The sequence below is a fragment of the Cryptomeria japonica genome, chromosome 9 (assembly GCF_030272615.1).
Source record: "Cryptomeria japonica chromosome 9, Sugi_1.0, whole genome shotgun sequence".
Classification (NCBI taxonomy): domain Eukaryota; kingdom Viridiplantae; phylum Streptophyta; class Pinopsida; order Cupressales; family Cupressaceae; genus Cryptomeria; species Cryptomeria japonica.
The window spans coordinates 218,240,897-218,253,896 of record NC_081413.1 but is presented as its reverse complement, the minus strand read 5'-3'; the positions used below and the strand labels follow the sequence as shown (position 1 = coordinate 218,253,896).

General features: G+C 32.8%; 1 protein-coding gene across 1 annotated transcript in view; it reads left to right on the top strand.

Moving 5' to 3' along the window:
- The window catches only part of LOC131044552 (putative pectate lyase 21), a 35,968-nt gene extending 24,416 nt beyond the window's left edge, over positions 1 to 11,552 (top strand). Inside the window, exons 2-4 of the mRNA XM_057977904.2 lie at positions 9,835 to 9,985; positions 10,270 to 10,930; positions 11,180 to 11,552. Coding sequence (XP_057833887.1) covers positions 9,835 to 9,985; positions 10,270 to 10,930; positions 11,180 to 11,552 — 1,185 coding nt within the window. The remainder of the gene's footprint in view (positions 1 to 9,834; positions 9,986 to 10,269; positions 10,931 to 11,179) is intronic.
- The last annotated feature ends 1,448 nt before the right edge of the window (positions 11,553 to 13,000 follow it).

Below are 13,000 nucleotides of genomic sequence, written 5' to 3'. Positions count from 1 at the left end.
GTGAGTGAATAAACTTGAAAGATATTGCACTGAGGGGAAACAAAAAAGAAAAATAAAGAAGGGATATGAATGGCATCTCTCAATGATTTTTTAGATGATTTTGATGTCAAAGTGAACATTCATTGAACTAATAGAGGATGAAAAAATAAATTTTATGTAGAATGCAGGTATAATATTTGTAGTTGGAAATATGATATGGATAATAAGTTGCATCTTAAATTTTACACAATGGAAAAGAATGTTGGTAAATTATGATGAGCGCTAGGAAGGAATTTAATCCAATTTTGCAAATGCATCTTCCTTTCCTTACTTTAACCTCACTTCACCCAAAATTTGGGCATAAATCATTGAATAATGTTGCTTGATTATGTTGAGACATAATTGTAATGCTTAAATGAATATCTATGATAAAGAGTTTCAATTAGTAGGCTTAAACTAACATTTGGCTATTCATAAATATAACTTTAGATCATAATAATGATCTAGAGATATTTTAAAAGCATATAGAGAATTCTTTTGACCTGTCAATGCACACTCCAAGAATTTTGTAGAATGAAAACATTATTAATTGCTCTTGAATGAATGGATGTAGTGAGGATGGAGGGAACCAGTAAGTAGAAATTCTATTGAAAGGCTCTAGAAAAACCTTGCCATCTTTTATTCCACATCAAGCCTTTTTTCTATTAAAGAAAACTGTCACTTTCAGTGTATTACAAATAACTCCAAAATATTTAATTCATGGTAAAGAGATACTTAATTAGTGTTGCGGTATGTATCTCTTGAGAAAATTGCATGATTTATCTCATATTTAAAAAATATGTAATCAATGTAGTTTTTAGTTTAACTTATGTATGATTTGTTTAATCAACATTTGGCTTCACACTCTGTGATCCATCATTGAGATAATAGATCTAGGTAAAGGAGTCAAAAGATGGGTTTTTCTTTTTTTCTTTTTTTTTTTGCAAATTGCTACCTAGGGGTAGCTACCTTTCTATTAATTCAAAAAAAAAGATACATCTTAGTCACAAAAACATAACAACGGGGTCTTGATAGGATTAATACCAACTTGGGCTCTCCCAATCTATTCAAGGGGAAACAAATACCCATTCACAAACATCATGTATTCATATGTTTCCAGATTATTCCTCCCTAATCCCTCTCTCAGACTCATTATGGTGTCATACATGTGTCCATTCTTAAGAATCTTCTCGACCCTGAACATTTTTGTTATTAAACCGGCGAATTCTATAGAATTTAGCTCTCTCAGGGCCACTAGTGCTTGCTCCCTATATTGTTCATCCACCATACACTTAATGGCCTTCTACATATCTTCATGAGTCCCTGTTATTTTGGCAATGGTATAGATGAAATGTTTCGATGGGGAAGCATTGTGGACATGACTTCCTTGTAGCAGTCCTTCCCCTATGATGTCCTTGACCACTCCTGATACATCCCTGTCTAATACAAAAAAATTCTTCATCTATTCGTCCACCAAGTCCTAATCACTACCACACTCAACTCCCTGAACGGGAACCACCTCTCCGGCCAGCGCTTCTCCTCTCCGATATCTTCTGCTCATCCATCGCTTAGGATAAATTTATAGGCATGAATAACCAAAACATTCTATCTATTCCTACCACTTTCCTTAAACAAGAAGGATGTGCCTAATCTTCCTCGATGTCTCTTCTCATGCATCCCAATTCAAAAATAGGTACTCCTGTCTTATCTCACCATCTTCAAACATCTATCTTCAAAAATAGGTAATGATTGATGTTTCCCTCTAATCTCTGGCGAGATTAGAAAGGAAATTCGCTGCCAAGTTGGCCTCTCTATATACGTGCTTTAAGATGTGCTTCTCACATTTTTTTTCAGAATCTCACAAATAGCCTCAACCCACATCCTTGACTTCCAACTTGGAGCTTTTCTTGTCATTACAACATGGATCACATTCAAAGAATCTCCTTATATATCTAACTTTTGCAATCCTTTCTCTCTTCTCAACAACATACCCTCGATATGGTGGTGAATTCTGAGTCATTTTTTTACTCTCCAGCAAATTTAAATGAGTCTAACCAGACGAATTGACTAGAGTCATCTCTAACAATGAACTTGACTCTCAAGAGTCTCGTATTTTCTCGAGAGGCACTGTCAAAATTTAATTTTAGATGGCCTCTTGGGGTAAACTCCAATGAGAAAGTACATTCAAACTCCTATGTTTTGTATCTTCCACAGTTATTAGGTTAGCAACAATGAATTCATCTTGAATATTAAATCTCGGGCCACCAAGATATCTATGCACTTTTTCAACTTCATCTTCATCTCCTCCTACCCTTATGCTTTACCTATAAAGCTCATCAGTGTATGTCTTCACATCTAGGTCCCTTTGCTTTAAAATTTGCAATCTCTTAAACGATTGAACTTCATAGTCTCTAGGAAGGAATTTACCTTTCCGTTTTGCAACCATCTTGTCCCGAGACATTATCTTGGCTTTGCCTTTCTTTCTCCTTTCCGCTTTCTCATAGTCCCATCGTAGAAGTGCATGTCCTTTCAATTTGGTCTTTTCCACCTTCACTTTCTGATCATTAGGTACATCTTTACTTTCAAAGTAAGTGTCCATGGCTACAATCCAATCTAATAGTTCTTCCTCATTCAGGATCCCACCATACATAGGTAAATCAACTCTTACCTTATATTGATCACCTTTCATTGCCTTCAACAATCTGATTGTCCTTTGCTCTTCAGGATCTATCTGATCTTCCTGTTCTTCTTCCTATAACTCTTCTTCTTCCTCCTCTTCATCAGTCACATCTCCCAAATCAACATTTGTTCTTTGATTGGACTCCAAGGCTTCAAGCCTTGCCAACACAACATTATAGGAGTCTTGCAATCTAGTATTCTTCTCTCTCAACTCTTATAACTCTTTGGCAGTACCAACATTCTTAGGAGGTGTCTTGTCTTCAACCTTTTACTCACTCTTCTCTCAAATTTCAATTATCTCCTTCAAAGATCTACTTCCTTTCTCTAATACCAATTGATGCAGAGCATCTATCACTAATCATAAATCATCAAGGGTATTACTGACACAAAACTAATACAAGACCTTCAACCCGATTCATAAGTTATCTAACAACATTAATTTATTTTCTTGACTTGACAATCACCATCAATATCAATAGGAACTTCATTTGTTCATAAGGTTCAACACACACATCCGACCCAAAGGACTACAAATGTACCTTAGGATAATCACAAAAATGGGTTCTGAGACTATAAAAGCCTTGCCTAGAACAAGTGTGATCACAACCAAGGAGTACAATAAAATCTCAATCCAATGAACACTTGGTTATCTCTCAATGTCTCTTCCAACATAGTTAGAAATAGTCATGAACTGATTCACACCAAACTCTCAATATGATTGTCCATACCTTGCATTTGTTGGCTGATCATATTCTGATTTGAAACTCATGATACATCTCCATGGATAGGTGCTCTTGCAACATAAGGTGAGGCTAGTCATGCATTATCCTATCATCTCTTGCCGAGTATTCACTATATATTTTAGCTTTTGTTACCACATTGATATGTTCACATATTGTTATTTTCATTTTACTGAGAAGTGCCTCCAAAGTCAAATCTATGTCGTTGAATATATGTTGGTTTCTCTCTTACCACAAATTACATATTATAGTTGTCAGTATGGAATGCCACAACCCTTTCAAAGCACCCCTTTGTTTAGAAGAGGCTAACTCATGAACAACTCCTTTAATGCCATTTCCAGTGGAGTGGAGTATTTCAACTTACCCATAAAATATAGCCAACATTCATGCACTACCTTACACTACACAAACAAATGATCTATAGTTTCTTCATGATTAGAACACATCAAACACAGAAATGGACTTGCAAACCCCAATTTCATCATTCTATCCCCTATCAACATTCTTCTCTACACTGCTAACCACGCAAAGGCTCTGCCCTTTGGAAGAATTTTTGGATTCCAACACAAGCCCATATTCCACTCACATTGCTCCCCATCACCCCATATGACACTATATCCCAATTTAGGAGTGTAGTTTCCAAATTTTGTAGCACACTAAAAACTTTCATCATCACCTTCCAAAATTATTTGTTTCTTTGCTAATTCTCCTCCAAGATAGCCTTTATCTCCCCATCTAACATACCCATATCTTTCCATTTGAAGGATATAAGGCCATTGTCTTTTTCTATAACCATATACGCCCTTACTTTATTCTCCATACCAGAGTTGAAACTACTCGAGCTCTTTCCATACTTGGAAGTTTTATGATTGGTCTATAGCCATTCCAAGAATCTAACTAGAAATCTTCTTTACCTCCATCTTTAATTCTACACAATAAATGGTCTATTATTACACTTTTGCATTTAATCATGTAATTTGAGATCTCGCAGATCCAGGGGGCATTTCCTATCATGATAATCCTCTCCTATGAATCCTCATCTAAATATTTCTACCTTAGTACTTTACTCCAAAGTGTTTCTAGTTCTTTAAACATGTGTCAGACCAATTTTTCCACCAATGCTTTATTTTGGGTACTCAAATCCCTAATGCCTTCTCCCCCTCTTATTTTGTCTGCTTTACTAAGTCCCAATCCATTAGTGATATTTTATGATGATCATTTTCCACATCCCATAAAAAATTCCTACATTGTTTATTTATGTCTTTATCAGACTTGTTAGTTTTCTCCAAGGTAGATAACATGCATATAGGAATCACTATTAGGACAACTTTGATAATTGTTATCCGGCCTACCAAAGTGAGCCATCTACCCTTCCAATTCTCAGCCTTCTTCCCACACTTCTCCACCACCTCCTTCCATAGAATACTCTTTACAACCCCATCAAATAATGGCACCCCTAAATAAGTATCAAGAAGTTTCTCCACTCCATATCCCAAGATCAAAGATATCCTTCTTTGAGAATTCTTGCCCATATTGAAAAATAAATTCTAGATTTCTCCTTATTTATCTATTGCCCTGACACCATAAAATATTCCTCTAGCACCTTGTTGATAACTGTCACTTCATCATATAAAGGCTTCCCACACATTATAGTGTCATATGTAAACAACTGATGCGAAAAGAGAGGCAACGATTGCACCGCATTAATGCCCGACCAAACTTTAGCTATTTTTAATATTGTTATTTTCCTACTGAGTGCGTCTACCATTATCACAAACAAAAATGGAGACAGAGGATCTCCTTGACACAGTCATTGCCCTCCCTAGAAGAAATCACGTGGAAGACCAGTAATGAGAATAGAGTACTTTGGTGATGAAATACAACTGAAAACCCACTCCACCCAATGATTGCAAAAGCCAAATTTCTGTATGAATAACATTAAGAATCTTCATTGCATGTGGTCATATATGCTTTCTTAATGTCTAATTTTAGGATCATGCTTCTCAAATTTTCTTTCATAATTGAATGAAGAATTTCATGTGCAATACCATTTGCTATATTCCTACTTGGAACAAACCCACTTTGTTTGGAGGATATTGTATTTGGGAGAATTCATTTTAGTCTGTTAGCCATAAATTTTACCACTATCTTTTATATAGTATTACATAATGAAATGGGATGATAGTCAGATAATCATGTACCTCTTTTTTTTAGGAATCAATGTAATTTTGGTGTTGTTCATATCTTTGAGCATCAACCTCCATTATTTAGACAATTCTGCCATAGCCAAAATGTCTTTACCCATAGTCATCCAACATTTTTGGAAAAACAATGCAGTAAACCCATCTAGCCTTGGAGCCTTATCTGGATTCAGTTGAACTGTAGCATCTTTGACTTCTTCTAGGTAGGTAGGCACCATCAACATTTGATTGTCATCATCTGACACTAGTATAGGTTCCTCATTTATGAAATTGCAATTAAGGGTTTCCACATTCTCTTCCCCGCCAAGAAGGCCTCTGAAAAAATTGACCCCTTCTTCCTATATTCCTATCTCCTCAGTGATAAACCCACTATCATTATTTTCTATCTATGTGATTCTATTCCATCATCTTTTCATCTTCATGGAATTATGAAAAAAAAATGTGTTTCAATCTCCTTTCTTAAGCAATTCTCCCTTGATTTGGATCTCCAGTATCAATATTCTCTTGCTAGTATTTCTTCATACTCCATTAATTATTTATCTTAGATTACAAATTCCTCTTGGTACATGCCTTCTTGGATGCCATATTCACTCAATTGCTCCAATTCTCCTTCCATTCTCTTTTTTTCTTCGAACACATTTTTGAAACTGTTATATTTCAAGTCTTTAAATTTTCTTTAAATGTTTGTAACTTCTTGCAAAAAATGAACATCTTAATGCCTAGCTAACATTACTCAACTCCAACCACCATCTAGCAATAATATCTGCCAATCTCGGTCATCTAAACCACATCTTCTCAAACTTTAATTGGCTTCTCCCTAGGCGGACTTCTTTAATGATCTACTCAATTCCACTAGGAAATGATCTGATTTAGGAATTGGCTTGATCAAAGTACTTGGGATCATGGCTTTTCTCAACCATTCTTCTATTATAAAAAACATGTCCATTCTTTCTGCTATGTTTGAAAATCCCGACCTCCTATTGGTCCATATATACTTCCCATTTGGAGGAATAATATCCGACACTCCAGCCAAAGTGACAAATTAATAAAAATCAATTTGTGTCTGCATCATTCTACCCAATCCACCAACTTAATTTCTTGGATTTTCTCCACAATCCTTATTTCTCTGATGTTTTAGACGGACCATATACATTATAAAGCATGAATTTTAATTCAAAAAGAAATCTTTTGACCTCACATTTTATCCAATTTTGATTTGAGGACAGTATCGAAACTAATAGCTTATTGGGTTTCCATAATATACATAAACCTCTTGAGGCACCAAATGCCCCATGTACATATCCCAACCAAGCATAAACATACTTTACAAAGGCCTCTGCATTTTCTATTGATAATTATGTTTCTTGCAATACTATAATATCAATTAATTGGCTATCAATTTGTCGCTTAATCATGCACCTTCTATTAGAGGCATTTAAGCCCCTAACATTCCAAGTAAGAATCTTCATTGCCCTCCAAAGGAGGATTTTCCACCCTTGGATGTCACAAGGTATGTTCTAATGGAAGCCTGATCAGGAAGAATTTCATTAGCTACTCTCTTTTTACTATTAGTTTTCCTTCTCATTCTTGGTTTTGGAGGTGCTTCTTTAGAAGAATTTGCCACCGCCTGGCTGATGGTCCTCGGTTCGATAATATATAATTCATCTTCCTCTTCTTTCCACATAATCATAGGAATAACCACCAAATTTTGAGGTATTATTGAAGACTCGAACAACTATGTTTCCTCTCTAACCATTTCTATTTTCTCTTGAGAACATTCTCCTTCCTCCTGACCCGTCACAACAACAATAGCCTTATTTTTGTCTGCTTCCAAATCTACTTTTTCCTTTGGCTCTACCAAAATATTTATATCATCTATTGAAACATTCCTATACTTTTGTCTCTAAATTTTATTAACTATTATTCCAGGCAACTGTCAACATTGTGATTCCTTCTCCTGCATCTAATGAAAAAACAAATCTCCCTCTCCTTTAATAAAAAAAAATATGGTTAATAAGAGACTAAATTAATAAAAAAGAGGTAGGCAAAGGATAGGGGGGATATTGTTAACTACGGATTGTGGAGACCTCATATCATTAAATGTGTAATCATTAGGTTAAATGAAAAAACCTCTAGTTTTTGGAGAGAACCTTAATGAAGATGTAATAACAATATTTATATGTACGGTACACATTATCTTGAACTAGTTTGATAAGACATTTAGTAAAAATAGTGTAAAGTTTTGAATCATAAAATTTATATAATCAATTTTCAATAAATGGAAGAGAAAATCATCACATAATGTTGTATCCTATCAACTGAACCCTAGGCACTCTTGAATAAACTAAAACAATTTTTACTCTAAGGCCTATAATTACTTTGAATTTCTTAAAATATTTTTTCTAACAATAAATAAATGAATAGATCAATAGGACAATTCATAAAAATTAAATAACGCAATATTTGAATCTTGATGAAAATATTATTGCTAACATTATATCCTTATATATTAAATCTACAAATATCTCTTACGATCTCCTTTCCATCATACATAGAAAACTATGGTGCTACAAAATATTATAGTTGATAGATATCTCACAAGGTCAAAAGTAAGTGGAATTTTCTTAAGGTCTCTAATTAACCATTGTGTCCACTAGTCTTGTTATCCAATTATTCAATTCATAAATCTTTTATAATAGTGAATCTAAGGTTGTAGAGGGGATCATAATAAGGAATTTCTTAACATTATGATGGTCATAGGAATACGATATAAGAGGGACATGATGTCCAATGAGTTGAGACAAAGGAATGATGCAATAAAGGTTTCTATGTGCATTGCAGGCTTTAGAAATATTGTAAGTAGATGTGGCTTGGATAAAGAATTAGGTGATTGGATTGGTGGTGGAGGAAAGAGGCATGGAAAAGAATTGCTTGTAATGGTGCTAAGAAGAATGTTATTAGTGGATGAAGTAATGATATATGTAGAGGTTATTCTAGAGGTGGGAAAGCCACAATAACATTAAGAGATGATGTAAAAATGTTTAAATTACCTCTAGTTTTTATTTTTTATATTCATGATTTTCAAACAACATGTGAATCATATACAATAGATCCTCCAAATTCCCTACATTAGCCAAACTAGCAAGTGGTAATCACCACCTTTATTCATTTTAATACAACCACCGCCAAAGATGTCACTGTAATTGGAATAAGTGGATATACTAGAGCTTAAGAAAAATCTTCTTCTTAATGGAACATAATAATGACTGTATGTACTCTTTGGTATAAATAATGATTTGAATGGGACCAAAACATCAAAGACACATTAGGCCTAGAAATATGATATAAATATAAACTTTAGATTATTTCATGGGTTTGCATAAGAATAAAGAATTTTTAATCAGCAAATCCTCAAAAAAGATGAAAAATAAAGTAATAAAGATCAATAATAACCCAGCTCTCTAAAAATACAATATTAAAATTAAATTGTAATTAAACTAAAATCTAAGTGGGATTGTAATGCTCCGTATGTTTATAAGGTTCACCAAAATGAAAAGGAAAAATAAGATTCCTTAAGATATTTAAGTAAATTAACACAATTAAGTATAAATTAGCCTAAAAATTCAATGTTTGATTTAGATGGAGTGGAATAAAATGGATCAAATAATATAGTATTATTTAGTAAACACAATTGTACCATAAACAATAACAACAAAATAAGAAAGAAGATGCGTATACATAGAGTTTAGAATAACTGTTTTGTGACATGCACTAAGATGAGTGTGATAAAATAAACTATATCTTTATTTAATTTGAATATAAATACAAATAATTGTTTTAATTAAAATCAACGACTCTCTTTTAATATCAAATGATATGTTAGCAAATGTTAGTTTTTTTGGGGGTTGTAAATGGTTGGTTACTGTCCAGTTATTACAACTGCATGTTGTATTTCGCCTATATATTCATTCGCTCACATCAATGTAATCATTGAAGCTTTTACCCTCATTTTGGTATCACAGCGGGTGTTGAAAGCGTTTTAAGGTAGCGTGCTCAAATCTAAAAAGTTTTATAAACAAATTGGGAAAAGGATTCTTATCTACCATTTGACTGGCATTGTTAGAAGGCAAGAGTTGGGTTTTACTTATAGTTTAACATATATACCCTTTTATTAAAATTGTTGTGATCGCTTGCAGGGTATGGACTTCAAACACTCTTGGAAATTAGGGCTGCTCTTTGTTGTCTTTATTGCTGGTTCAACACTGCAGCACCACAATGTAGCTGCTGCTGATCTATTCATGAACAATAATACTGTTTCATTTGGAGAATCATTAGCAGTCAAAAAGGGTATGTGGCGGGATAGCAGATTGAATCTATTATTTTCATTTTGTTCTATTTCTTGGCATATAGACACTCTTTTTTATTGAGATGGTTTCTTATAGGAAGTTTCCATTTGTTTTAGTAGTTCAACAGAAATTAAACTAATAGATAGATTCTATTTGAAAAATGAGAGTTTGATTTCAGATAAAACACTTAAATAAATCAAAACTTAGAATATCATAGCCATTAGAATGTGGTCCATGGAATGGAATGAACAACTTGTTTTTTAATTGAGAAAGACTGTGGCGCAGGTGCAAGGCCATGGATAAAGAATGCATGTGGAACACCTGATGGGACCAAATGCCAGTTTTCCAGCTGTGGTGAAGGGCATCTCCTGCCAAACTGTGCCATTGGATTTGCAAGAGGTGTAACAGGTGGACAAGGAGGACTTTCTTACACAGTGACCCGATCTGATGACAATCCCAACGATCCTGCACCAGGCACATTGCGTTATGGTGTCAGTATCTCCTCTACAAACCCTAAAGGAGTATGGATCACTTTCTCACAGGGTATGACTATTCGCTTACAAAAAATGTTACTTGTCTTCAGCCACACAACTATAGATGGTAGAGGAGTAAGAGTTATCATTACTGGTTCTGCAATTGGTTTGAACAAAGTGCAGAATGTTATTATTCATAACATTCAGGTCAGCGACAGCAACTTTGATACAGTTCATATATTAGGTTCCAAGAAGGTCTGGGTGGATCATCTCACTTCTTTCGGTGGCAAGTTGGGTTTAGTGTCTGCTGTTCATGGTTCCACTGATATCACCATCTCAAATTGTCGTCTGTTTGAGACCAACTTCAATATGTTGTTGGGGGCACAAGACTCGGACAAAATTGATCAGCAAATGAGAGTCACAGTGTATAGAAACTGGTTTAAAGATTCAAACCAACGAAATCCTCATTGCAGGTATTGGTTTAAACAAAATATTCGAAATTTTGATTTGTCTAGATGATTCATTCGAAATTATTTTGATAAATGAGTCTTATTGAAAAAATTAGTATGAATTTGAACGAACCACTCAAATCTCCACCTGAACTTGTTCTTCTGGTTGAGTTAATGTTGAGAAACTGATCCTATCTATCTATAGGAAAAAGCATTTAAAAGCTATTTTTACTTCATTATTGTTTTCTTAATGATAATTTTCTTTCCTTCCAGATGGGGATACTGTCATGTGGTGAACAATTTGTATGGAAATTGGGGCATCTATGCAATTGGGGCACGAGTGCATGCAAGAATTTATTCAGAGAGGAACGTGTTTGTACCAGGGAAAAACCATGAAGTAACTGAATGGTATCCAGGGTATGAATCAAAGTGGGACACTACACCAAAAATCCAATCCACTGGTGACCAACTTGTAAATGGTGCAACATTTCACCAATTCCTTTATACTGGGCGTGTAGATGCTCCTCCTTATAAGAGTGGTCAATATCCTCCTCTCACTGACACAGAAAGAGTGCCGCGTCTTGTTGGTGATTGCTCTGGAGTTCTACTTCAGGGCGATGTTCAAACATGCCTTAAAAATGGATAAACAACAGAATATGTTTCAATAAAACCCCAATCAAATAGTTAGACTTTATTGCTTTCAATAACACTCGTATGCATGGCTCTCTTTACCATGCATCTCTCTTCTCAGGAGAAGAAAATATTGTGAGTTTGAACCAGTCTAATAAGATATGGTGGGTTATTTTCTATGCATTTGGCATCTTAGTTGGCATCCATTCTCAAAAACTGCTTGCAGAATTTATTTAACATTAAAATCTTTTCAATTATTTTTAGTTTTCTTATTATTGAAAGGTTTCTGAAACTCTCCCAAAATGCCCTTCATAAAATTATACTAAAAAACAATAGGCAGCAAATTCTGAACATAATTCTGAAAGGATCAATAGTAACTAGTCATTGGATCATTTCAATATTAAATTTTTAAATTGATATTAAATATTCTAAATTAGTATATATTTTTCTAATAAATATGATAAAATGATAGAAAAACTTGCACACAAAACAAAAATCTTAAATTTACTATTAATTTAAAAAATAATTTCTATATTCATTTCAAGAATAAGTTTCTAAATTAATATTAAAACATGGTCTAATATTTTAAATATTTTAAAAGAAAAAATATTATAAAATTACTAATAATCTCATTTATAATATTATATTGATAAAATTATATATAAATTATAACAAAACAAACTATAGGATTTAATAAAATTACTAATAATCTCATTTATAATATTATATTGATAAAATTATATATAAATTATAACAAAACAAACTATAGAATTTGATAATTTTTGTGTTTTATAGTAGATTGTGGATTTAATTCAAAATTACCATATCTTTCAAATATTTTTTTTTTTCTAATTTTATATTAAAGTTTTGGAATATTTATTTCTATTTCTAAAAGTACATTTTTGCTATTGAGTAGCTTTTTTAAAGTTGTCAATAACATAATATTTTATTATTAGATTTTTGTTTTAGGGAGAGATCATATCCATTTGTCAATGACATAATACTTTATCATTGGATTTTCAAAATAAACTTGACTTTTGTAAAGTTGAGATTTATGTTTTTAAATTTAAGATATTGTAGAGATTTTTTAGGTTTTTTTTTATTTCTTTGTCTTTTAAAAAAAGAAATGTCTATTATAAATAGTTTTTTTTTCATTTTTAATTATTTATAATATTGTAAATAAAATGCTTTTTTCTAAAAAGATATATAAATTTTAATAGTTCTTTTTTTATTTCAAAATATAGGTAATAAAACCAATTATAGAGATTTTATTGGTTTAAATTAAATTAAATTAAATGAAAAATAAAATACAAATATTTATATTAAAAAAAACTTGATTATTACATGTATTCTTTATAATTGTATTTTATAAATCTTTCTGAAAATCATAATTTTTTTAATCTTTTTTTTTATCGACAATTATATGTATTTTATTGATATTCAAAACAAAGTACATAAGTTGTA